Here is a 27,542-nt window from a genome sequence, read left to right on the forward strand (position 1 = left end):
TGTTGTCTATGAATGATGATATTCGTTCTGTAGGGCCATCACAGCCCGAGATTATCGGTCGACCGACCGGGTTTTTCTTGTGAATCTTTGTTAGTGTGTAACTGGTATGCAAGGTTGATTAGGTGTCTGAGAAAGCCATTTTGTGGTCATTTCGTCTATATGTTCTCCACGATGTAGGTCTTTGATAATATTTTGTACTCTTTGGAATGTGTCTTTGACCATTGGTTCCTCTAGGGGCACATAGTTATTTCTGTCATCGAGTTGTATAAGACCCTCTTGTATCTTATCTTGTTTGTTCATAATGACCGTTTTTGTGCCTTTGTCTGCCTTCTTAATGTTTATTTCAGAGTTCGTTCTCAACTCTCTAATAGCTTTACGCTCGTTGTACGACAGGTTAGGCTTTGGCTTTATAAGTTTAATCTCAGCGAGTTCTGTTTTAACTTCTTCTAGAAAAGTTTCTAGGGCAACTGATCTTTGAACTGGCGGTTCCCAGTTGGATTTAACGTAGAACGGATGTGGTTCACTATCTCTGCCGTGAAATATGTAATGGAGACGCATTCTTCTCGCGAATTGCTTAAAATCTAGTTAGTAGCAATTGTTGCTTTACGCGTTTTTCTTCTATAATCGGCGTAGGGATGAATTTCAGTCCCTTTGCTAGTAGATTTGTTTGATCAGTTGTCATTTTGTACTCTGAAAAGTTTTTGATGTGCTTCTGATTAGCGTCTGTTGATTTTCTAATTTTATCTCGTCTAACGTGTTTTCTTCTCTCGCTATGTTTTTTGTTTCTAAATTTTCGCTTTCTTATATCCCTCCCCTTATCTGAGTCAGAGAAGAGGCAAGTGTGAGATTCACATTGTTTATTAGAACTGTTCTCTAATGCATTTATCATTCCATTTACTTTTTCTAGTTTTTTGGTTAACGTCTCGGTAAGCTTTTTAATGTTCTCGTGTGCCTTCTTGGTGTCCTTGGCCGGACGTGAATAATTCTTGATGAGTCTGAAATCGTTCGTCTTCCTGCCTTTGGAAATGTTTGCTCTCTGCTCTGTTTTTCTGAGCTTAATCGTGTTACGTTCTACTCTTCGTTGGTGGAAGCACGTTAATGCGCCGACTAGTTTTTGTTCTGCGTCCCTTCGGATGTGGCTCACATCCATTTTAAAGTCTTCGTCCGGCGTGATGTTCGCGCAAACGTTGTAGCGTAGCGACTTGGGACAAGTTTGGCACTGATGGATTGTATTGTGTGACAAAAGGCAATATTTTCTTGCGCATTTTCGGTCTCTGACTAAGAGCCGATTTCCTGTCTTTAAATTGAACATCTGTGAGGACTTTATCGACCAGAACATCTGGGTAGCCTCGTACACGCAAACGTGATTTAAAATCTTTTATATTTTCTTCAAAAAGACTTTTAGAAGAATTGGTTCTTAAAAGTCTAAGGGCTTCGCCCTTGACAAAACCTTTCCTGACGCTAGGGGCGTGGCAGGAAGAAAAATGCGTGTATTGGAACGTCTCAGTTGGTTTGAAATGCGTTTTAATGTCAAAGACGTAGTCTTTGTTGAATCTTTCGCCTTTGAATACTGTTGTGTCTAGAAAGTTTATTTCTTTCTCTGATACTTCAGCCGTGAACTTGATGGTTGGATGGTGCCTGTTTGCGTCTAAAATGAAAAGATTTATCTCCTCTCTTTTAGTGTCCCACAAAGAGAACACGTCATCGATGTATCTTTTCCACTCTAGTGGTTTCTTACTGCTCTTGTTGATTATTTCTGTCTCTACCGCAGACATAAAGATGTTTGCGAAGGCAATCGCTATTTTCGTGCCCATTGCGGTTCCATGTGTTTGGAGATAGTTCCTCCCATTTAAATTGGAAGGAGTTCTTCTGAAGTATAAGTCTAAGTAGTTCTCTAAGAGAGTGTGTTGGTATCGGAGTGTCTTTTTCATAGAATGTTTCGTATGCCTCACATACAGTGTCTATTCCTTCTTCCTGTGGGATGTTGGTGTACAGGCTAGTGACATCCATTGAGACTAGAATTGTATTCTCTGGGACTTTAGTCCTCTCGATAAAATTAATGAAGTCTGTCGTATCTTTAATGTACGATTTTTGTGTTTGCTATAGGCTGAAGGCTCTTTGTTCAACCAAACAGTTGCAGTCGTCGATGAAGTACGGCAGTCTACATCTACTAGATAATCTAACGGAATCGGTACCAGTATTCTCAAAATTCGCTCAGTACGAGTAGCTACGATGGTTAAATCAGAGTATATGGAAGGCGGTGATTCTTCAACCACGAATTTACAGCAGATTCCAGATTCCTCAGCCGTTCGCTTCCTTTGTTCTTCTGTTGCATTCTGCTGCCATTTCCTTTCACGATGATTTGGTTTCGCCGAAATATTTTCTGCACGAGATTTCAGTTTTCCCGAGTAAATACCGTATTACTCTTATTTATTCGATCTGAACCTCCCTGGGTGCTTATTTCAGTCATTTTTGGCCCATGAGGGGAGGCGCTTATTCGCGGGTGGGCGCTTATTATTTTCCCAACATTTTCAGCAAGCGAGGACATTGTTAGACAATAACAAAACAAGCCGGATAACAAGTTTGTTTCGCTTTAACAAGACAAAACAAAGTGCAAAAGCTAACATAAACAAGCCCTAAACAAAAAAACTAATTGACTACCGTATTTAAAACCAATTTCGGATCTCACTTCACGCTGGGCTAGTACAGAAATGTTGTTGTTGTTGTTGTTGTTGTTGTTGTTGTTGTTGTTGTTGGGAGGGGGGTGGGGTGGGCGCTTATTCGAAGGTGGGCGCTTAATTGAATAAATACGGTAAATGGTTTTTGCCTCTCATGGACTGCTTTGTCACGGGACTCTTTAGGGGGTTTGTATAAGTTGTGTTCCATTGGTCGGTGGCATAGCCATGTTGACAACTGTGAAAAATGAAATTACAGAGCGAAAAAACAACATAATATCAAGGGAAAAGATGAAACTTTCACCCTCAAACCTTGTTTGACCGTAAAGGAGGCTGTGGAGCTTAAAACAAACTACATCGACTAAAAATACCTTGGCCAAAGTTACCGTGCAAAGCAAGCGTTCACTTCATAAGGCGGCGCTCATGCGTTCATCTGGGACTTCCCATACTAGGCCCCGGTCCACCGCAAATTTCACGTAATACCAATATTTCACATATATGTTTATTGGGATCCATACAATTATTTATCAAATGAATTAATCATTACTAAGTTACGTAACTCTTTCAAACTCTAAAAGAGTTATCGAGTAAAAACATTTCCTTGTATTTGCTGTAAACATTTTTTTCCCTCACTGATGTATTTTCCTCTCCCAAGCCTAATTTAACTAGCAGAGCTCTTCAACCGGTGATACAAATTTTACTTTCCCCTATTTTATTTAACTGCACAGAGGTAGTGGACAACACAAAAGCCTTGCTCCTTTGGCCACTACGCACTTCTTCCGTAGAAGGTAAAATCATTCAATAAATTCCTCTGCATGTCTAATTTTTTTCTTATTATAAAATATATTGTATTTCGTTCGAATAAGTGTGAATAGAATTGAATTAAATTGAATTGAACTTGGCATTCCAATATTTATTGGAGAAACTATCGAGAAATGGTCCTGTTTTTTTAAGAGCAGCATCTCTTGTACAATGTCACGCAATTGAAACAAATCTTCGATTTGTTTTCTTTATTATTGTTTCAAGACAGGGCTCTTTTTATGCTAGATAGGTCAAAATCATCTAGACACCTTTAATAGACCCTGATCAATACCTTTGCCCCAATGCCTTATCCATTTCAAATCACACCATGTGACTGCTGTTTCCTCTAGCAGTGCCTCGTTCGATTTTATTATTTTATGCAACAAATAAGATACACTGGCATGAAAATACTTCAAAAAAAATTTGATCCAATTCTAAAGAAATCTAAGGCGTCGTCCACACGTATCCGGAAATTTGTGAAAACGCAAATTTTTTTTACGAATACGGCTTGCGTCCACACGTATCCAGCGTATTTTCCGGCCGTATCCGGAAATTTTTGAAAACGCTCTCCAGAGTGGAAATATTTTTATCCGATACGAATACGTATACGTGTGGACGGTCGTATCCGGAAATTTTTGAATACGCTTTCGTCATTCTCTTGGATCCAGTCTTCACGGCGAGCATTATAAACAAACATGGCGTACAGCAAGCTGGGTTGTAGCTTCTTTGTTAGTTGCTCTGATTTCTAGTTTGATATCATGCTTTCAGATAAATGCAGCTGTGATAAATTTACACAACCAATACATTAAAGATCGACAGGATGTTTTGAGATTGTTATTCTGGACGCGACCAGGAAGGACAAGCGCATAGTGGGACAATTTTATCAATGGCACAACGATCGAAGAAGAATGGAGAGAAAATTTTAGAACAGGGCACTAGAGCAAATCAGAAAATTTCCGGATACAATCGGATACGTGTGGACGGCTGAAAACGATTCGAATACGCTGCGTGTGGACGCGAAAATTTTCGCATCTGCAAAAAAATATTTGCGGAAAAAAAAATTTCCGGATACGTGTGGACATGGCCTAAAATGGATAGATCCAATAACTTTAACTTTAGATCCAATTATGTAAATCCATTGTATATTTATTTTTTACAGCGGTTACCAATAACACGCGACCTACGGCATTCAAAAGAGTCGGATAAAGTTGCGTTTTGGTGGACGTCAATCAAAGAAAAGCCGTTGAAATTATTTTGAAATCTGACAAGATTCCAAGGTAACCCTGCAAGAAACTAAGAATTTTACCTCGCTAAGAGAAGGTAAGCTTTGTTTAAATTGATTCTCCAGCCAGATCAAGCGCAAATAAAAGGTTTTCAAAATTTCGATTTTCACTGCACGTGATAATTTGCTCACTTGCACGCATCGCTGATTTAATTGTCAGGTGTGGCGATTTCAAATCTTTCATAAAAAAATACGGCTTCGTCTAAACAATGCGCATTTTTTAGATGGTTTTTCTTGGAAATCAACTTTTATAAATTTTACCATCCGTCAGCGGATAAAACTGTCCATTTCTTCGTTCTGTTGCCTTGAAATGTTCTCAGAATTCAAATTAATTTCAACAGCTTTTCTTTGATTGACGTCCACCAAAACGCAACTTTATCGGAGTCTTTTGAAGGCGATAGGTCGCGTGTTATTGGTAACCGCTGTAAGATGGATGAATAAAGCTTATTATTATTATCGGCATTGAGTCTAGGCAAGAGTCCATAACATGTAGTTTGAAAACGTCAATTCCCCCACCTCCTGAGGGGGGGGGGGGGGAATTGAGGACTCCCATATAAAATGACGGGGGTGATCGTTGGAAATTTTGGAAAGAACCCCTAAAAGGTACCAGAATTCTGGGGTTTTTTTTGGGGGGGGGGTGTGTGGTGCCAACAAGTTTTTACCCCTAAGAGGTACAAACTCTAAAACAGTAAACTAACAGACACTTTGAAAATTTTTTATAGTTTTCGGCTCAATACCCTAAAAGGTACCACCTTACCTCTGATGGAAGTCATTTTAGATTTTAAAGCTGTAAGGGGTACCAAACTCGAGTTTTAACCCCTAGAAGGTACGACGGTCACCCCATCGATATCACTTTTATAAGGGACAATGATGATGATGATTCTTATATTATTATCATTATTATCATTATTATTATTATTATTATTATTATTATTATTATTATTATTATTATTATTATTATTATTATTATTATAGGTTTAGGTTTTTTACTATTCTTTTTTCTACTTTTAACTTGTGGATGTCGATTTTCCTTACAATATTTTAATAAAGAGATCATTTAATTATTAAAAAAATATCATTATTATTATTAGTATTATTGTAATTATTATTATTATTATTATTATTATTATTATTATTATTATTATTATTATTATCACCATCATTATTATTATTTTAACGCCTACGCGTATAAAAAAAGCCAAAGAGGTACTAAAATATTTTTATGCGACGACCTAAGACGTATGGGATTGTCATAAAACGTAATGTATGAAAATTTAATTAAAATATGTAAACGTTTCTTGTCAATTACGAGGTTAAAAAATTAATATATAATCTTCCTTTTCTTTAAAAAATAGTTTACTTTGTCTATCCTTTTTTTCGATTTACAGTATATGGTACCTATATACCATGTTAGATCAATACCAAAAATCTTTCCAGAAGATTTGGGGCTTGTTAGTGATTCAAATAACATCTATTAAAAACTTGAATTGATAAATGATTTCCCTCTATTTATTACGATCTCGTAAGAATTGTTTCTAGACAGCAGGATTTTGTCTCCAAACAATACATGGGACACGAACTATCTTAAGATGGTTTGTTCAAAATACCACAAGCTATTCTACGATCTTTGGTCTTCATTTTCCTTCTGACTTTTCCCACTATTAAAGTGAACCTTAAAATGAACAATTGAAAAGATTGTGAGGAAAGAAATAATTTATTGGTTAATTTTTAATCCCAGATTAGAGTTAATCTGTGTTTGATTAACAGGGCCGATCCAGAGTGCCAGTTCAAAACTGGCATGGAGTTCATTTTGTGCCGCCATGCTTTGTGAGCTACTTAAAGTTATGTTCCTCCAAGGGAGCTGCTTTACTAAGATCCGGGAGTGGTTTCGTAAATCCGTCACGTCCATTCAAGAAATAAGTAAGCATTGTCCCTTTTCCCTGCAACAAATAACAGCATGTTAAAGTAAATCATTTACTGAACCTTTTGGTCTTACAGTGAGTTTCTCATTTACAAAAAAACTTCATTTGTTTGAATCTGATACTGGTTAAACTCGATTGAAAAAAAGTTAAAAGGTATAAACCATGAACGATGAGACCCAACAGCTTTCTGGAAAGCGTTTGATCTATAAACTTATGTTCGTTCTTCTTGTTACAAAATAAAAGCACGTGTAGTTTCTAGGGCATAAAATTTACATATTTCTCGCGGACAAAGAGAAAAAACAAGGAGCGCTTACCATTCGAATGGACTTTTAGGTAAGACTTTTTCTACAAATGGTACTGGACGTTCCGCACCTCAGAAAACGGAAAAAGAATGAACTGTACCATTTATGAATCCTTTTACGAATGTCGAAAAAGTCTGGGTACAAACAACATGGCAGCCAATATTTCATGTTTTGGCTGGACTACTTTTGAGCTCTCGCGCTGGAGCCTGGTTTTAGCAACGCGAACAAATGGTCGTAACGGTAAAACCGAAAAAAAAGTAATACCTTGGAACATATTACTTTTCTTTTTTCGGAAAATTTCCGTTGGAATGAACCGTTCCATTTATTTTCCCACTGGAACAAGTGCTCAAGAAATATGCACATGCTAATTAGATCGCCCCATTATTCCACCAGGTCGCATTGTCTACTGTTTACACTTTGTACGAGACGAGAGACATTTGAATGGAGTGTACCTTGTTGACCATTACTTCAGTATTATCAAAATCATCATTCTAGTAAGGGTTTCAACTGGGCGAGGGGCGAGGGGCTATCGGGGATGTGCCGCCCCGTGGATCATAGCTTTTCGACCTGAACGCATAAATGGGGTATGGGTTTTTGACTTGAAACTGTCTCCGAAACAGGTACATTGGAAATATTTTTCTTCTTCTACCCAGAATTTTCCGCAGTCTAAGCTTGACACTCGAATTCAATTGCAGTAGTTATTATTAACAGCGTCTTTTTGAAACTCACGGTCTAAACAGAAGGGTAAACTCGACTTTTTTTGTGATAAATAGGCTCTGGGCTTCACAGCCTGGTCTGCACACGCCTACCCAAACTTGGGTTGCACACATATCAATTATCGTAAATTCTGCATGAAAGACAGATTCAAAAAGATTTAACACATTTGTTAAGTTCAAGCTAATGTAATATATGTAAATAATTTGTACCTTCATTGAGGTCCAGCCTCTTTCTTCGACGTGATAACCACCAATATCATCTAATAAAGCCTTGCAGTGAGAACTCAGATGGATCCTAAGTGCTACAGATAGAAATATCGTTTCAGTCACGATTACAGAACAAAGATGGTCCTTAAACGTCAACCCCTTATATCAACATCCATTTTCTGTTCTCTGCTCTCCTTTTATTTCTTACTGTACGATGTATTTGTTAATATCAAGGATAAACTTATAAAATCTCGACGTTTCGACGTCGCCATGACGCCATTAAGATGATTATTCAAATATTGCGAGAAGACCTTTTAAAACTGTAAAGCCCTATTTTAAGCCTTGCTTTCAAGCCTTATGTTAATTTTTTCAACTTGAGAAGGTGTATTTGAATAATTATCTTTCTCTTGACGATGGCGTCATGACAACGTCCAGACGGCGAGTTCTTTACCTCAGCAAATCTATCTTGATTGTACTTGTTGGAAGAATTTTTATAAACATCCAGACATTTTGTCTTGAGTGATCAATTCCTTGGCCATGACGACGTCGAAACGTCGAGATTTTACAAGTTTATCCTTAAAATTCACAGTTCTTTGCTTCAGCAAATCTCTCTTGATTGTACTCATTGGAAGAATTTTGATAAACATCCAGCCAGTTTTTCTTTGATGATCAATTCCTTTGTTCTCATGGACTGTATGTTTGATAAAGTACTGGTATTGTAATGAGAAATTACATGCTGGGCCGGCGACGATATTACAGTGGCAGCTTGGCTTAATGGTTAGTGTTTAATGGCCTTGCAATTCACAGCGGACCTGCTTCAAGTGACCTCAAGTCACCCTCTCTAGTCTGACCACTTCTTCACATCCTCTTAATCACAGAAACTTGCCAGTCGTCCTGTCTCACCGGCTATATCTTAATTACCATGGCAGTCCCATGCATGTTCAAATTAATTCCACGCTATGTAAATGCCCCAAAAGTCGGGTTCTCTTGTCAAGTTTATGTCCTCTTTGTAATATTGCATTTCTTTCAGTATTCAGTGACCAGGAGTACCAACAAGCCATGGTCACCTTCTTTCCTACTTCTCCCCTTCAATATTGCCATGCTGATTATCGGTAAGCCGGAATGAAAAAATAAACTGTGAACGCAACATTGCGGGAGATGGAGGAGAGTACGTGCCGGCCGTATACAGGCGAGACCGTGATTTATCAGGTATGTTAGTGAAACGTTACAACAAATTGTGACTGAGCGTGTAGCTTGATAGCTAAGTGGACATATGCTATGAGGAAGTGTAAGCTTACCAAGTCCACTGGATTCCATCCGTGAAGCGGTGTTTACCGTGTCACCAAACAGACAATATCGCGGCATTTTAAGACCAACAACACCAGCCACGCATGAACCTGAGAAGCAAATAGGAAACTTAAGTCAATAAAGCAAATTTCTCCTGAATTTCTTAAAATCCAAGATAACTACGACTGACTAATCACAACAGGTTGAAATGATGGATTGGTTCAATCTAGAAGAAGACAATGCAACTGATTTCTTCTATTGAACAAGCCGTGCGTAATCCAAATGTTATTCAGTTTGTTGTTGATTTGTTAAAAACCAGCATGTTTGTCCTGGCTGCCTTGAGAACGCAAGTACCACAAACTAAATTGTGGACAGGAGCAAACGCAAAGCAGTGCGAGCCGAACGAACGGACGAACGAACAACTTTGATTGATATTCCCAAAATAAAAAAACAACTCCCAGAGATCGGGGGCAGGGGGCTATATAGTGGGCTATACAAGGAGACTCCACCCCAAAGGGTGCTTTTTTTACCCTCGTGGTGTGCAAAAGAGTAACGAAATCCCCCAAAAAGACTGTTAGCCGAAAGTGCAGTAATTAAATCTAAGTAATAACAGGATGATGTATTATTCTGCCAGTGACACAAGCATGCTCAGAAATCCGAGTTCTCCCAACAGTCGAACCTACGACTTCGATTATAAGTTAAGTTAAATATTAGAATGAGTACCAAAGCCTGGGAAGAAAATTTGCGGCAGCAATTATCGGCTTCCAATAACGTTGACGTACACAGATCACAAAAACTCACCTGAGTGAATCCCAATCCGAAGCTGCAACTGCTTCTGAGGTAAATGCTTGACCTCGAAATTACACATATCACTCAAGAGATCTAACGACATGTTTGCTATCTCCCCTGCATGTCTGATGCCATTTCGGCTTGGTAGACCAGATACCACCATGTATGAATCACCAATTGTCTCAACCTGTGGCGATGGAGCAAAAACGTTTATTACTCGATGAAATATTGAGCTGTTGTCACCTCCAAAAGTAGATAAAGCAATGCGTTTTTATAAAAAAAAAACATTTGTGCACCTTGTAAACATCATGGCAGTCAATAATGTTGTCAAAACAGGTGTAAAGATCATTCAACAGGTTAACAATCTGCAAAACAAGAATGCAGCTTACAATATATACACGGCAGACATAACAAAATCTAAAAAAAGAAACAGCAACAACAACAGCGGCACAAAAAGAGGTCTAAAAAGTGAGCAAACAAACGACAAGAAATACAGCAACCAACTTAACAAATGACAAGTGGGTAGTCTACAGATGGCAGATTAACTTCTGAATTTTAGGATTAGATTAGGCCTAATTGGATCTAATTAGGCCCACATTGTAGTACCCAAGTTAGTGTTAGTCATCATGCTGCTTTTTCTGGTCTGCAGTCTGCAAATGTCAAACACCGTTGACTAACAAAGAAGACTTCTCGACCGACCGACAACCTATCACCCAATAATTCACGATGACTGGATGAAGACAAATTTTGAAGAGGAACAATAATTCACGATGACTGGATGAAGACAAATTTTGAAGAGGAAAGTTCCTCATAAATGCCATTTAAGAAACTAGGAATAATGTTACTTAGAACGTAAAAGAATTAAAAGGAAATCAAGAGTTATCGCCCCGTCGATTTTACTAACTGCACTAATTCTGCTCGTTGTTTGGAGCATAAAAGATATTTCAAAAAGGATGCATATGTATTTATGTTTTGCTTATTTACCTCCAGTGGTTTACTGTCAGCAGCCAGCGAAGTAAAACCCACGATGTCGCTGAAGAATATCGTGACCTGTTCAAACGATTCCGCTGTGACTGGCTCGCCTCGCTTCAACTGCTCCGCTACAGACCTGTGAATCATTAACAATTGCTAGAAATGGAAGATTCTTGGAGTACAACTCAACTTTAACTTTCTGGACCGCTCGGGAAATGGATGGAAATCACCCAGGCACATAACAAGGTGCGCAATGAAATTACCAACATATTGGCTGTGGGATTAGAGGGAGGATAACACCACTCATTTGACACTGAAGGCAACTAGGCCGCAGTTATATAGAGTTTATTTCCGTCTTTCTTTAAATTTTGTTTTCACACAGTCTATTTTTAAAACTTTTTGGTCTCCTATAATCTTGTTTTTTTTTTCATTTTAGGCAGCGTCTTAACGTATGCTGAATCAATAAATCTTCTTGATTCACAGCCCGGGAGATACTCCTCGGTATTTTTTATGGGGGTGTGCGGCTCAGTTTTCCAAACCCTGACGCTATTTCAGACCTGGCCACTAAAATTCTTCGCCATTTTCAGACCTGTTTTCTAGAATCCATACCCGTTTTCAGACTTTCAGACCCTATTTCAGACCAAAACGGCTAAAAAAAACCTTCAAAAACTCATTAATAATTCGTAAGCCCATTGACCTATCAAATGGTCGATAATACATCACTTGCAGTGACTTTATTTCAATAAACCTCCCCCTTATTAGTATGCGGTGTTATCAGCTGATAAAACACTCCTCATTAGTTTGCAGTGTTTTTCTCGTATGCTAATTTCCAACGTTCCTAAAAGCATAATTGTTATGAACTCTATTGACACACGCTTTTCCAGGAATGTTTTTGAAGCCGTTCAAAAAAACTCGCAGCACGTGTTTCATCGAGTTTAAAACCACTCGGCTGCGCCTTGTGGTTTTAAACCCGATAAAACACTCCGGCTCGTTTTTTAAACATTACATAAACCGCACATACGTACATAGGTTATGATATCGATTATAGGGAAGTAACCCCCTCCCTCCATCCCAGATACACAGTAACTATCCATTGCTGCTACAGTGTATTCAACATCTACATATTTAAGACATCTTCATAGACGAGGTTCTGTTTCAGTACTTAGTAGGATGTATTTCTTACTTTGGTAGCATTCTATAAAGTAGTGCGTCTGTTTTCATCTTCTCCTCCTCCAACTGCAGAGTTCTTTCTCGAACTGTTTCCTCCAGGTGATCCGTGTATTTTTCCATCAATGAAATCATATTGTCCATGATGTTGATCACTCTATCAACGAAAAACAAGTAAGAAGTGAACCAAGCTTCGCTACTAAGGAAGACCGATTTAACAAAAGTCAGTGTTTGGGATGCTGTTAACCGTACTTTTTAAAAGGTACTTACAAGAGGGAATGACGATGCAATAATAATATAACAATGATGAAAAAAAAAACTGATGAAAAGATTGATACAATTACATTCAAGGTGTTTTATTAACGATTTCTAGACAGCGAAGACTGAAGTGCAGTCACGTCTAATTTAACGATCCTCACAATTAGATGCAGTCCAAGAATGTCGCTCGACTTCTATTGCGTTTTAGAATTAAACTTCTCAAACTCATTAATAATTCATGCAGTCAAAAGCCAATAAATGACCTCCATTTCGGTCAGGTGGATGAATCTTGATACCCCAATGAAACACCAGATGAAACACCACCAGGTTTTCATCTGAGATGAAACATCTTTTTCATCTGAGATCAAACATTTGCATTTTAATGAGATTAATTTCTTATTGTTTCATTTGAGAAGACATGTCAAAAACTCGGGCTTCGTGCTTTATCACGGGTTCCAAATACCTCGAAACAGATGAAAGCACTCGGCCTGCGGCCTCGTGCTTTCATCTGTTTCTCAGTATTTGGAACCCGTGATAAAGCACTCGCCCTCGTTTTTGACATATTACCTATAGAATGGCACCCGAAATGTACTTACTTGCCATTATTAATCTGCTTGATTGTTTGTAGAATTTCACTGAATTTTGGCCTGAGGCTTGGATTTTCATCCCAACAAGAATACATCATTTTTACGTAAAGGCCATCACCATAGCTACTTGGAATGAGGGGGCGAAAAGGAGGATTTTCTCGCTTCCGTAGTCTGTTGACAATGGCTATATTGAAACAGTTAATGGTTAATGATACGATAACACCACAAAATTAAATTTCGCTCTATATGGTAAAACGTATAAAAGTCAGTAGAGTATTTTGTAGTTAAATCAAAACCTAGGACATGCAAATGATATCATATCATATCAACAATGGACGTGTTATACTTTCCTATGACTGGGATTTAGAAATAATTGGAAATTCTTACGAGATCTAGCGAAAAGTTTTTAACTTGCTTACGAACGAAATCACTTTCTCAAATTCAACAGACATCACAAAACCTTTGAGTACCACAAAGGGATTAAGTGATATGAATACGAAGTGGAATAATCTGCTTACTGAGGAAAAGCTAGATTGAAAACCTATGGATAACAAATATACCAAGACTGAACCAAGCGTATTGCGCATGTTCTACTTTATTTTTACGCAATACCTCACTTTAGAATAAATATATAGCAAGTATATAAAAAAAAAACACGTAAAATTTAGTTTAGTTAGAAAAAAGAAGATATAAACTGAAAGTTCTACACATACTCTTTGCTTCCATGTAGTCGTTCATAGAATACGGAAGATCTTTCAATAGAATCTCTTGAAGAATAATACCATAGCTGTATACATCTCCCTGTTGTGACTTGGAATCATTATTTAATCCATCTAAATGCTCCGGTGCACGCCATAGTAGACCTGCAATGGGTTATGATACAATTAAATGTGTATAGCTGCGTTTTCACTTCACTTTTTGTAAAGCCTGGTTCACACTTGTGCGGTAAACATAAGCTTAAGCACGAGTGTAGGAGAAATTCGATTAAATTGTGTACGAACCAGTGTAAGGTAAGCACAAGCACAACCATAAGAGCTAAGCATCACTGCACATGCGTATGTAATCCTGTGCTTTTGCACTAGTGTGAACCGGTATGACAAGCGGCACAATCCTGAGCACAAATCATGAAAACAAAGCAAGTTTCACGCTTGTTCACACACAAGACTAATCATGCAGCATTTATCGTACAGCCCCAGTTGTTCAAAGGCCGGATAACTTTATCCGCTGGATAAGGCACTCTTCAGCGTCTAAAAAAAACTCCACGTTAAATGTTTTCCAAGGTTTTCGTACACTCCCCAACAAAGCAGTGGTTAGAGTGCACATATTCGGTTGTACAAGAGGAAATACTGAAATCTTTGCACAAATTGAAACTGTCAGATAGTGACTTATTCTCTGGATAAAGCAATCCGGCCTTTGAACAACTGGGGTCAGGTAACGGGTTCGAATCTCGTAAGTGCAGATTCCAACTACACTGTTGTTTGACCTCTTGGAGGCAATATGCTTCTTTACTCACTGTCATCCATCGCTCAGTGGTTAGAGCATCCAAACTAGTCAGTAACTGGAAGGTCGTGGGTTCGATTCTTTCAAGGGGCTCGGAAATTTTTCCGATAATTTTTATCGTTTACTTATTATTATCTATTTCATTTACTTCATAGCATTGGGTGGTTGGCTGGTTAACAAGTCTTTTCTCACCGTTATAATGTGCATCTATTCCAATATCCAAATTCTCTGACTGTCCTTCTTTGAACTTTTGGAGTCCGACGTTAGTTATTTTACAACACCAGCGGCTGTCTATAACACAGTTATTGGATTTAAGGTCACCGTGACAACCGATCGAGGTTTTGTGCAGAAAACACATCCCCTACAAAATATTATCAAAACAAGGCATTGAGATTTTGTAGGAATATACTTAATCAATCAAGAACAGTATGTAAGAAGAAGACCTTTTCCGTTAGGTAACGTAAATACTTTTAAAAAAGTACTATTATGTTACGACATATGGCCCCGTTCACACTAGGAGCCCGCACCCGGTTCTTGGACATGGACACTAGTCTGAGCATAGCTTTTTGTCTGTGCCTGGGCACAACACTACCTCACAGGGTAGTACTCGGGCACCATTCCTGAGCAAGGGTACTGGTGCGAACAGGAATTCGTCAGTTTCCGCCCTTTTCCCTATGGCTCACTGCGTTACAATAAACAAAATGACGGAAGCAAAAAGTACGAACGAGAACACGAATTCTCCTTGGGCACCAAGGAGTCTAAACAACGTCAGTTCCCGGGCACAGGGCCCTGGCACGGGCACCTAGTCTGGACAGGGCCACAGTTTTCTTACTCTGGCGATATCTGACGCGAATGACATCTGAAACATCCAATCCAATTTCATCTTTTCATTGTTTAAAACATCCTAGACACGGAAAAGGAAATAAAAACCATTAATGACATTTGTTGACACTAACCAACACTACTGTTATCACAAAACCAGAACGAAGCGAATTAAACGCTGTAAGGCTGTGTAATTCACAAATTAAAACATTTTAATGTGGTTCTGATTCAAAGTTCATTTATATGTACGGGTGCAAAAAGCTCTACTTGGTTTTCTGTATCACCTCTAAACTTCCTTTGTTACAGTACTGCGTAAGAATCCATATATTAGGCGCATCCACGCATGCGCCAATGAACCGATTAATATTTGGGTGTTGCAGGTCATTCATCTATCAGCAAGAAAGAGAGTTAGTTGGAATAATATAAACAAACAATCCGGAAAATTCTCAAATAGAATGGATTAAATAAATTAATTTAACGTTAACACGAGCAAGTAGTTTTCAAGTGAACACTTAACTTAAGCTAATATTTTTTGCTGTTTTGAACGACATGTTTAAAGGTCTTAAGTCGATCCTATCCATAATAAAAGTCCCATGCCTCTATTGCAATTCAGTGAGAAATGGCCCCTTTGCAGCTAACGGTCACGTGGTACAAAATCCATCATGCTGGAGAGCACAGCTACGCACGGGGACATCCGAAACAAAGAAAATTCAAGTTTTAATGGATGAAGTTGCTTTGTTTAAGATGTCCCAGTGTGCAACTTGCTCTCCAGCAAAATGGACTTTGTACCATATGTGACCGCTAGCTGCAAAAGGACCATTAAACCGTGCGGAGTGTTGATGTCACGAACATTGATCGGCATCATGAGTGCCAAAACTATCTAGGTGCTTACCATTTACGCAAACCACCCGGATGGAAATTTTCGGCGTAAATACGAAACGATTTAGCTTGCTTAACAGAAGATGGACAACATGTAAAATCGTGTAAACATCAGCTGTAACTCCAAAAAGAGTAATAAAATGCATCACTTTGACCAGAAGCCCATAATTTTAGAAGTACTCCAAATGGAATGATGCGTACCATTTTATTTTCCAACTGGAATTTCCGGGTTTTCCATGTAAATGGTAAGCACCTCAGGAGAACTACAGCTGATGATGTCACGACAAGTCACGCCGTGAATTGCTTTGATGCATTATGTGAACATAGGATATTATGAGCACAAATGACGTCACGAGCAGGCTGGTCTGACTCACCTCCTTTAGTTCCATTAGAATTTGTCTGGACAGACTTATGCTTGTTTTCCTTAGCTTCTTAACCGCCACCACAGTGGACTGTAAGAAAATAACGAATTGCAATTGTCCGATATAATCACGTAATACTTGCATTAAATAGTGGTATATGGTGTGTTAATTTTTGGAGTGCATATCAAGCGTAACTTATCAATCAACATCCGATAAACTGCCTGAGAAATTTCTATTGTTTGCGTGAATGTATGCTCTAAGCACTGCGGAATAATGACATTTGTTATCAGCACAAAACTATGAGTTTACTCTTTACTTTATGTATTATAAGGCTGTGTAGGGTTTGACGCACGCAGGGGTGAGGGTCGTATATTAGAGCTGGTTTTACTGTATCTTTCTTAAGATAAACTCTGCTCCCAACAGTTTTGACCATCACAAACCTTGTATACCGCCACGTGTGTAAATATTTGCCCTCTTAAATCATGGAAATCCTCACTAGTCCGTGAAACCATGCTAACCTCGCCAGAACTTCCATTAAACATGCTTGAGATCTGACAAACAAAAACTTATTGTTATTTTTGTTGTTGAATAATAAACAATCAATCAAATTTCCAGGCTGGCAAATAACGGATAGGCCTTCTAACTCTAGAATTGGTTTTTTTTTTCTTTATTTTCGCTATGTGTGTCGTTGTCTTAAAATCTTGTGGAAAGTCAACTTATTCTAAGACGTCTAAGACGCTGGACGGAGATAATGAAACGGGTATATATGAGACTTATTTCTTACAACACTTCTGCTATCCAATGGTTTTCTTGTAAACTTGACATCTTTTGATGACACCTTCCACTGTTGACTCAAAAGTGATGCCTCAAACGATTTTCTCCTAAGAAACAACAACAGATTTTTTTATTTATACCATACATAAAAAACCCGGAATACTTGAAAGTTATGTCCAGGACTTATTCTTAAAGGGGAAGTGGTATATTACCCCTTCCCAAAGTATCGACAGCTACTTATTGCCTTCACTCTTTTAGCTGTTTAGCAGCTAAATGCTAGAACGCACTTCCTGACAATTATAGAACCACTTCAGATTATAATTACTTCCGTCAATTAATTCTGTCCTATAATATTGCCGTATAAATATTTATGTTGAAATCTTTGTAATTTTTATTTATTTTGTAAAGTTGTTATTAAGTCTGCTCGAAGAAATTAGCCACACGTACTGCTGCATAAATTCTGAAGGGTAAATAAAGTTTATGATAATAAAACGATACACCTGACAAATCATAGTGTCTGTGTGGTAAATTAGGGCCTTACTAGGGATTGTTTTTAGCTCTACAGTAGAAATACAGTAGCGCGCAAATAAAAATTCACATTTAAGGCCTTACGGCAAATTAAGACATCTAGGACGTTAGCTAAAACTAACCTCACGCAAAGCTTATTGCCATTTGTGAAAAATTTAGTATACATACAATACAATGCAATCTACCAAAATATACTTCCACAAGATATCTGTTTGAAAAGTCATCATCTTTGTCATCTCTATTTTTTTATTTTTTTATTTATTTATACACGGTTTAAAATTCGTCAGATCGATACAAATAAACGTATAAGACAAGCTATCAAAATCGATATGATAAATATATAAAAATCATGACTCTAATCCTAAACAACAATTCTAAAGTAATATTAAAAGCTAAAAAATGTGTTGTCACCGACTAGAATCGTAAAAATGAGACGTTTCGATTAAAATACTATAACCTTATTCAGCAAAATTAAAATGGCGTCCAAGATGTAAGTGAGGTGTTTTTTTTAAAAGAAGGTGATAACCCCTAGGGATTGGCCTAAAGTAACTTAAGGATATATACCAAGAACTCTCTGTTACAGACTTTATATCTTTTGAACTTCTTTTGGACATCCGTATTTTTACTTCTTTTACTCAAATACGAGTCAAAGTGACGCAGTCTGTGCAAATGAAGTTTCTTACTTGTAATATAGGAGTACAGCGACCAAACAGACTGTAAGTCCAATAAGCCCTGAGAATACGTACAGTGCAATCTTCCATATCTCTGCCGGTCAAATAAGAAAGATTTCAAGAACAATATGATAAAACTTTCTTTTAAACCATTACAAGGACTGACCATTGAAAACAGCATCAGGAAGGAACAGAGCACTGAGATTCTATTGGCAAGTGCCAGTATCTATCAAAACAGTGCAATAGTCCAAAGATTCCACTTTTGATCATATTTCTAAATTAAGTCAGCCTTCCTTGACAGTGCTGTTTAACCTCAGACAGAACACTTTCTTCTACACTGACCATACAACATCTTTTTCCCATCCATGCAGATGTTAAATGGAATTTAACAAAGGATCACAGCTGTTGCAGAAAGCGTTAAGTAAGCGCTGATTCAGCGCAAATAGTCTTGCACTGAAACTACGTTTAATTGTTTACCTGAAATCGTGAGCATATGTCATCTTATTTGAATATGTAGAAGGTAGGAAAAAGCGGAAAATATTTTTACCACACTTTCTCGATAATGTAATGCATGAAAAAGCAAGGGATGGGGAGCAGGGATGGTGCAATGGTGAGAGCACTCACCTCCCGCAACTGTGGCCCGGGTTCGATTCGTCATAAGTGAGTTGAGTTTGTTGTTGGTTCTCGTCCTTACTCCGAAGGTTTTTGTCTCCGGGCACTGCAAATTTCCCCTCCATTCAAAAGCCAACATTTCCAAATTCCAATTCGATCGGGCGGGCACAGATTTGCCAGTCGTAACATACTTTTAAGTGTCACCCTCATTGAAAAGGGTGATTTGTTTTATTGTTATTTTTTATTATTGATGAAAAAAGATGAGAAACTCTCTTCATACCTAGAGGTCGACACAACTCGTTATTGAAGCCGCATTTGGGTCTTCCAAGAGGAGCCTTAACACTTCCTCCAGGCCAAATAGGAGTGACATTCGTGTACTGCAGTTTTCCTGTCTGTCTGAAGTAGCTGGCTACACAGGAAATTTTACCGTTGTGGAAGTTTTTCATTTGAAGACTGAGGGCTCTGTCGCCATTTTCGTCGATAAAAACCGGACCAGAAACTCCTGAAAGATGTAACAGGGAAACAAATGTCAAAAACAATTAAAATAAAAGTACCCTTAAAATGACTTGTGAAAGAAACACATTGTTGATTGAAGAAACCTTCGAAGCTTCTGTTGGTCATATATTTGATAAGTGTTCTTCCATCGGTAAAGTTTTCTCCATTTCGTAAAGCTTCATGAACGGCAATGGCGTACAATACGACAGCATCGTGAAGGAAACCTGCATATCCGTCGACCTATAAGGCAAAGAAGAAATATCAACGATGGATCATGCTCAGAGAATAAAAGTGCTCAGTGAACACATGGAAATCCTACTGAACATTACTGAGCCCTTGTAAGGATATGGGAGAGCACACGAAGCAAAGAAAATCTTCGACCGCGGCGGCCGGTTAATAGAACCCACGACCTGGCTTTGGATTTGATCGTCCGTTGCTCTATTGACTGAGCAAGTCGTGGATAATAATGGCGGTAATTGCGACAAATGTGAACATGAAGGGTTAATTAATTAACCAACAGGTGATTTTGGACGCGCATATCAGACCCAATCGAGGAATTAGACAATATTCCTCTTACCTCGTCATCAGGCCGCATGTGATATTCCAGTCCCGCAAACTGAGGCATTTTTTGTCGAACTTTTATCTCAAAAGCTTTGTATTCCTGAGTTGAAGGAATGTAATTTGAAATATCCATGATGCCTTCAAATGCTTCACATGCAGCTTTGTCCCGTCCGTCGTCTCCTTTGCAGTTATCAGGTGTTATTTCAAATGTAAAATAAGCATACTGCGACGTGATCATGCCTAAATCGAACAAGTTCAGCATGATTTGTCGTATAGAGCTTCCATAACCAAGGAGTATAAACACTAAAGGACGAAAAACATTAGAGCCCATTAGGACTGAAGTACACTAAAATACCCTGCCTTTCATACAACGTTTAGAGCAATGAAATTGAAAACGAAAACAAAAACAAAAAGAAAATTGGCAGAGAGAGAAAAAGTAGCAAAAGAAGAAATGAACAGAGAAATAGGGCAGTGAAGTTTGAATGGCCCTATGGCGCGCTCACACAAGAGTCTCATAGTATAATTAACCGAAACGGTGTAGATAAAGCTGTGCAACACCCTTAAAAATATCGATCTGACTAAGCGTATTACTGTACAGTTGAATTCAAGAGGAGCATATCACTGTACTACTGTACAGTTCCATTCAGAGAAGCGCCGGCGATGGCGCAGTGGTGAGAGCAATCGCCTCTCACCAGTACGGCTCGCCGGGATTGATTCCCGGACTCGGCTCGACTCAACCCACTCATATGTGGGTTGAGTTTGTTGTTGGTTCTCGTCCTTACTCCGAGAGGTTTTTCTCCGGGTACTCCGGTTTCCCCCCTCCTAAAAAACGCGGCAATATTTCCAAATTCCAATTCGATCTGGAGGATGTCCGGCATAATGTAAAGAGCATTCTATCATCTCGTCATGGAATTATGCGCTACACAAATTTACAAATTTATTTACTTACTAATATAGCAAAATATGATTTACAGAAGTACTGAAAAAATACTAAATATAAGCCTCGGGATTCTCTATGCGTGAGTTGCCTTGGCAATAAAAACAGCACTGAAACGCTTTGAAAGAAAAGAACTAACCATCTGATTGTGTCTGCGATATGGTAACATATTTTTCGGGAACGTAGTGCTCATTTTCGGAAGATCTTATAGAAGAAATTGTACGGTACTTGTCTACAATTAATATAATAGATATAAAATTGTCTAGTTGACTAGGTTGAGTGTCAGGCTTTCCTTATTTGGCCATGCACTCTTGTCTACTCAATCACTAAATAAACACACTTCACTAAAGTGTGAAAGGTTACTTTCCTTATATAACTACTGACACGTTCCACGTTAATAACAAATTTAAGGCTACTTTGTAAAGTTGCCATCCGTCACCGAAATTAAAACTCATAGACAGATATGATGAAAATGTAAAAGCGTAAAAAAAATGGCACTTACAAAAAATCGACCTACACAAGAGCGTCTAATTTTGGGCTGAGGCTAAACGTTCTTATTTTATTTTATTTATTTATTCATTTTATTATTATTATTATTATTATTATTATTATTATTATTATTATTATTATTATTATTATTACTATTATTATTATTATTATTATTATTATTATTATTATTATTATTATTATTATTATTATTATTATTATTTGGCAATTTGAACCTGAAAAAGTTCTTAAGATGTTCTTAAGTTAGCTGTTATAATCATTTTCAAATACAGACGTGCCGTAACGTGGTGTCACTAATAAAAGTGGTTGTAAGCACATATAAGCCGCGCAACAGAGCATGTCTAGTGTTTGGGCAGCCAACTCTCAATAAATCTGGCTTTGCGAAAAGTATCGAACACAGATCGAGATTCGAGACGTGACAGAAAGTTTCCAGATCAGTTGCAGCGGAAATGCGTGAGAAAACTATCATGTACGTGTGGCGAGTGCTGCAAAAGGTTGTTGGTTCATGTGAAGTGTGTGAATGGTGTTCTCTTTATTGTTTGGGTGACGTGTAATTGGACTGTATAGACAGAAGTTAATTCATCTATTATTTTATCCGTATTTATACTGTTCAAATTAAAAACATTTTGTAAAAATAAAAATGTTCTTAACTGACTCTCATTCTGGGTAATGTTCTTAGGATGTTCTTAAATTTTAATTAATCTCCGCCTCAACGTTCTTATAAAAAAAAAGTAGTTGTTATAAAAAAGAATGAGAGCAGAAATTTTTAACAATTAAATTTTACGGTTGCCGAATCCTATTATTAGTATTGGTTTTCATTCCAAACGCTTTAAAATTCATCTCTTTCGCTTTCATTGTGTTTTTCTTAGCTTAAAAAAAAGCTTACTAGGAAAACATGTTCATAAAAGCACAAGCTTTTACTAAAACGAGAAAGGAGCGAACGAGAGAAAACAAACTTTAAGACATGTATGTATGCTTAAGTAAGGCCTCTTCGAGATGTCAAATAAATCGTGATATATTTAAACTTCATTTACATATTCCTTCAACGAGGTCTAATTAGTAAAAACACAAAGCATATCATAAACATCGGCGCGTGCCTTGTTTAACAATTTTATCCTAACTTTGTTAATTCTACACTCGGTCTATTCCAAAATAACTCAGTCAGCAAAAACGAAGAACTGAACCAAAGCGAGCAGTTGGATGCCAAGACAAACAAATGAAACGGCGTTTAGTTTTGTTTTATTGATTTTACGTTTTTCACGTGAAATGAGCTATAATTCACATAAATATAGAATCGCCCGGGGGGCTTTTAAAGAAGACAAAAGGAACAACGAACAATATTAGTTTTCTTTAATAGAGAGTTTCCTTTCTCGCTAAAAGGATAACTATCTCGCTTTTATTTTTCGCATAATTTTGACCTATCATAGCCGACGACGATTTGAATTGGATCAGTTTCAAAGTCCTCCAGTTTAAAGTATAAAATCCGTGCAGTTTCTGCATTTAAACTAACGTGCACCGCACCGTGGCCTTGAAAAGACGCCCTTACGATAGTTCTTAAAACATAAAAGGCTCTTAAATCATTATGTAGAAAAACATCGGACTTGCTTTCCAAACAAGCAGTAGAATTAGCATAATAAATGAAAGGGTTTGTTGTCAAATGAAAGCGATTAGTGCGGATAAAAAATGTGAGTATAGACACAGAGAACGCTGTGAAAAGATAACAATGCAGTTTGTCAGCAACTTTCAGCGGAAATGGGGCTACCTACGCATTTCGTGAAAATCATTCAGCTGTCTGGAGGAAAAAAATTGGTGAAATTTTCTTGTTAAGAGATAATCAGTTTTTTAAGGAAGCGGCGTTGAAGCCAAATCTCTAAATTATTTACACTTTTCAATTAATTTGATAAACACATCCTTCTAGACATACCGCGTGTCTGAGTAATTAAGGTTTTAAAGGTCCTTTTCTCTATGCAAATGCAATATTTTTATTTGTTCTCTTTCTATAGCTCTTCCTTCGAATGGATCGAAACTTAAATAGATGTTTTTCTCCAATGGGACTGTGGTTAACTATCCCTAAAGCAATACATGCATTGAATACTATTTTTAAAGATTATTTGAAAGGTATCTAATATTAGCTATATATCCTAATACGCTCAAAATTCAAACTACCAGTGCCACTAGCTGTGTTATGACTTTTTACTCGTCCTATGCAGTCTAAATAGATTCCTTTGCGTGATAATCACCATCGCGTGCATTTCATAACGTCCGACGTAAAAATAGGACTTACCGTGCACTACCTCCCTTGCAGAACGAAGCATGTTCTTGAATTGTACATCGTTCGTGACACCAGGGCTAAATACCTGAAAATAAGCCACATTAAATCCACTATTCTTAGCAGCGTCAATTTCACTTTTCACGAAACTCGCAACTTGCGACCAAAGACTTTCGGTAGAAAATAGGATCGCAACTCGGCTCCATTCATACTTTTTCATGATTTCTAGAAAAAACTTGCCGCTGTGTCCGTACGTTGCAACAGTTCGAACAAATGTGGGATATTGATGCTTATTAGATAATGTTGACTCCGCGCAAGCAAAGGATATCATGGGGTTGTTCCAGTGCGCTGCTAGATAACCGCTCGGCAGACAGCCTACCGAACACCCAGGTCCTATGTAAGCGTGGATAGCAGGTTCGTTTGTTTGGAAGTCGGCCATGGCTCTTAGCGTGGCTCCCGTATCACATTCACTGTCTCTCCAAATGTATGTTAAGTTATGATCTAGAAGCAAGTTCATCTTGTTCTTTATCGTGTCGAAAGCAACAAGCAAAGCTGAAGCCATTCTTGGTCCAACCGGCCATGTTCCGTTCCAGGGAATCAGCGCTCCAATTCTTATTTCATCGGCTGTTGTTGTTGGTTTTTTATATTGAATCGCAGCGAGTGCTGTCAAGATCAAAATAATCAAATGCTTCCCCGTTGTCATGTCCGAAGTTGCTAGCTGAAGTAAACAAAAAATATTCAAGGAGCAGTTTGTTTAAGGCTCGACTGATATTATGTCGTGTTAAAGGTGTAAACTGGCTTCGATCCATTAATAGCCTTCATCTCCTAGAGCCGACGGATGCGTCTCGGTTCCAAATTGTTGAAGAAGTCGAATATAGCTTTCAAATTACATAATTTTGAAACGCATTTGTCCCCGAAACTGATTTGCGAAAAGTGGTTGTAGTTGAAAAACAATGACCGCAGCTGTGTAAATATATTTTTCAAACGGAGAGGTCCCAATATTTATAACTACGTGAAGAAGCCGATAAAGCGCGCACTGCATTGTAGTTACTTACTATATTTGGTTTGAGCCGTGCATTATTTAAATTGGTGAGCAATTTAAATTCATAACCAAAAAAGAAAAATAGATTGTCTCAGTCTATGTGGTTTAAGTAGAAACCTATATTAATTCTGTTCCAATATTTGAAATCGGCAGACTGAAAGGCCAGTAGAATGAAGCATTCAAAAAGCACGATCAGTCAGATTTGAAGACTTCAGTACGGATCGTGTTCATGCCGCCTCGCGATTTTCCACATTAGAATCACAATATACTAATGCCTGTAAATGGACAAAGATGGTAACAGCACCTTTTTAAGAACTAGACTGATTTAGATTTTAAAAAGGGTAAAATTGGCGTTTAGATGTAAACAAACCAATTGCCAACTGAACACTGGCGGATTGAAAGGAGTGACTGTGCTTGACAAAGAGAAACTACAATAGCAATGGCTTTTAGTGTATAAAATATATTTTTGGCGGTTTAGAAAGTGGTATTACAATTCGTACAATTTGAAATTTGCTTGAATGATTGCTTTTTCGAAATTACATTATCGAGAGGCGCGAGCCGCTTATCGAATGTAATTTTAAACTGAAGAGAAAGAAAATAAGTTTTCTGTAAACCGCTTATATATAAAAATTGAAAGACCATTAAAAATTGCCGATTCTGTACTAACCTGATTCAGGCAAACAGGTATTCAGTTTTCTATGGCGATAAACTATTTTCTGCCATTTTCCCTTGGGCACATGTGAGGGTTCTCATCAGAAATTAATGCGAACAAAAATAAGCGGTTATTATAAAATTCGGTGTCAAACAACAAGAAAGGAAATCGACTAAACAGACACAACAATAAACGACGTGTCAGCCAAAACACAGCGAGAATTTGTGGGAAATGGATGCTAACGATGAAGGGAAATCGAACGATCTTAAACTAGAAATTGCAATTTGTATATTTTTTGTTTTAGTTTTTATTTAACACAGAATAAGGAACGTCGTTTTGCTCTCGCAGAGGTCAGAACATCGTTAATAAGTGGATCAGAATTTTCCAGTGCGACTAGTGTTACCGGGGTCACTAAACAAAACTGGCCAATTAGATTACAGGACAAGAACAATGAATTTCAACCAAAGCCACGAGTGGTAGGAAAACAACAATTGAAACCCCAAAGTTTTGAATTATTCACTAGTCGTATCCTGGTCAGTTTTTGTTTCAGAGACCACGGTAATAGTAGTCGCACTGTAAAATGAACTCGAAGAGGCCGAAACGCCGGTCGTTTTCACTTATAGACGAGCTAGTGGGGTGCTTGAAAGATGGGGTGTTTTGGTGTAAATGATGAAAAAATTGAAATGAATTCCAATTTTTCTGGATGTCGTTAAATGTATAGTACGTGTAAAACTATATCGTTTTGTTTAAAGTTTGGTTTAAAATCTTTGATTTACATGACAATGAATGAGAAGTAACTTAATCTTGCAAATGTGTCACTTTGAAAAATAAATTGAATTGAAATTATTAGGATCGAACATTCCTATACTGGCTGGGGCACTAATCAGTCAACACAAGCAAAACTAGTACTGGCCCCCCGCACTCAGTATATATAATCCGTGAGAGTACAGGGATGGTGTACGTGTGCGATTCCCTTCGAAAAGATTCAGTTGCTATGGGCGTATCATTTCTGAATGATTCATGAAGGCATGATATAACTGCGCATGTTCACATGTCCATTTCTGAACAGACACATCGACACAAGCGACACAGCGGCAAAATGAGTGCGCATGCTCCGCAGCTTTGTGATTCGAGCGAGAATCGATTACGAATGCTCCACTTCAATCGCCAAATTCACACCTGTTACCACAATATTTTCTTTGGATGGAGGAAGTTCGAAGGAACCTTTCCTTGAAAGCGGCAACCTTATCTATTTTAATTTGGGCTTATCCCCGCGAAACGAAAACAAACAATGGGAATTTTAAAAATGCCGCCATTTGCCGCGTAAGATTGCTCACGCGTGACGAGCATGCGCACTCATTTTGCCGCTGTGTCGACACAAGCGACACAAGCTGACTTGAAGCTTTCAGTTCAGTTTAGTGCCCAATCTCGTCCCCAGAGCCTTCGTTGCCCTTGTCCAGCGGAACGGTTCTTGGTGCTGACCAAAAGAAAAGAAAAGCGGGCTCTGGGGACGAGATTGTTTGGTGCCTTATCGTATGCAAATATAACAAAAAAAAAATCAGTAATAATCTTCCCTGAATAGGGACGAGGGACTAGAACTCCCGGTCCAGTTTATAACTCTCTCCTGGGGCTACTTGAGAACAAAGATTTCGCCTGATTATTCACTTCGCTGATGAAATTCGCGTGATTCGAACGAAATATCCGAATGTTCAAATATTTTGCTCTGAGTTTTGGAATTCCCTTAACGTTAAAAAAAATAAAAGGTAGAAAAAACGGAAGACGAACTGTTTTGCATTGAGTATGAACTGTTACCATAAGTGTTCGTATACTGCCACAAAGAGAGGCATTTATCATGCACTCGAGTAAGGTAAGGTAATTTTCTCGATAGCACAAGATTTTAGGCATAAGGAGAAGCAGCTATGATACACTGGATTAACAAAGGAATATTTATGACAAGACAAGTATT

General features: G+C 38.0%; 1 protein-coding gene and 1 long non-coding RNA gene across 2 annotated transcripts; both read right to left on the reverse strand.

The window, feature by feature from the left end:
- Window positions 1–3,155: 3,155 nt before the first annotated feature.
- LOC146456590 (uncharacterized) lies at window positions 3,156–5,363 on the reverse strand. Its single transcript, XR_014858738.1, has 2 exons — window positions 4,562–5,363; window positions 3,156–3,920 (listed from the first exon to the last, which is right to left on the reverse strand). It is a non-coding gene; the product is annotated as an uncharacterized LOC146456590 (long non-coding RNA).
- A 1,090-nt stretch (window positions 5,364–6,453) lies between these two features.
- Window positions 6,454–24,887, reverse strand: LOC146456591 (atrial natriuretic peptide receptor 1-like). Its single transcript, XM_085092629.1, has 20 exons — window positions 23,898–24,887; window positions 20,186–20,472; window positions 19,713–19,848; window positions 19,394–19,615; window positions 18,514–18,595; window positions 17,313–17,409; window positions 16,969–17,079; window positions 16,541–16,618; window positions 15,572–15,676; window positions 15,298–15,369; window positions 14,658–14,826; window positions 13,679–13,828; window positions 12,975–13,149; window positions 12,137–12,277; window positions 10,966–11,089; window positions 10,278–10,346; window positions 9,994–10,168; window positions 9,204–9,302; window positions 7,909–8,000; window positions 6,454–6,698 (listed from the first exon to the last, which is right to left on the reverse strand). Exons 1-20 carry the CDS (start codon window positions 24,583–24,585, stop codon window positions 6,591–6,593), a joined length of 3,180 nt encoding a protein of 1,059 aa, XP_084948755.1. The 5' UTR covers window positions 24,586–24,887; the 3' UTR covers window positions 6,454–6,590.
- Window positions 24,888–27,542: the final 2,655 nt, after the last annotated feature.

Source organism: Pavona decussata, unplaced genomic scaffold, assembly GCF_977016875.1.
Source record: "Pavona decussata unplaced genomic scaffold, jaPavDecu1.1 SCAFFOLD_254, whole genome shotgun sequence".
Classification (NCBI taxonomy): domain Eukaryota; kingdom Metazoa; phylum Cnidaria; class Anthozoa; order Scleractinia; family Agariciidae; genus Pavona; species Pavona decussata.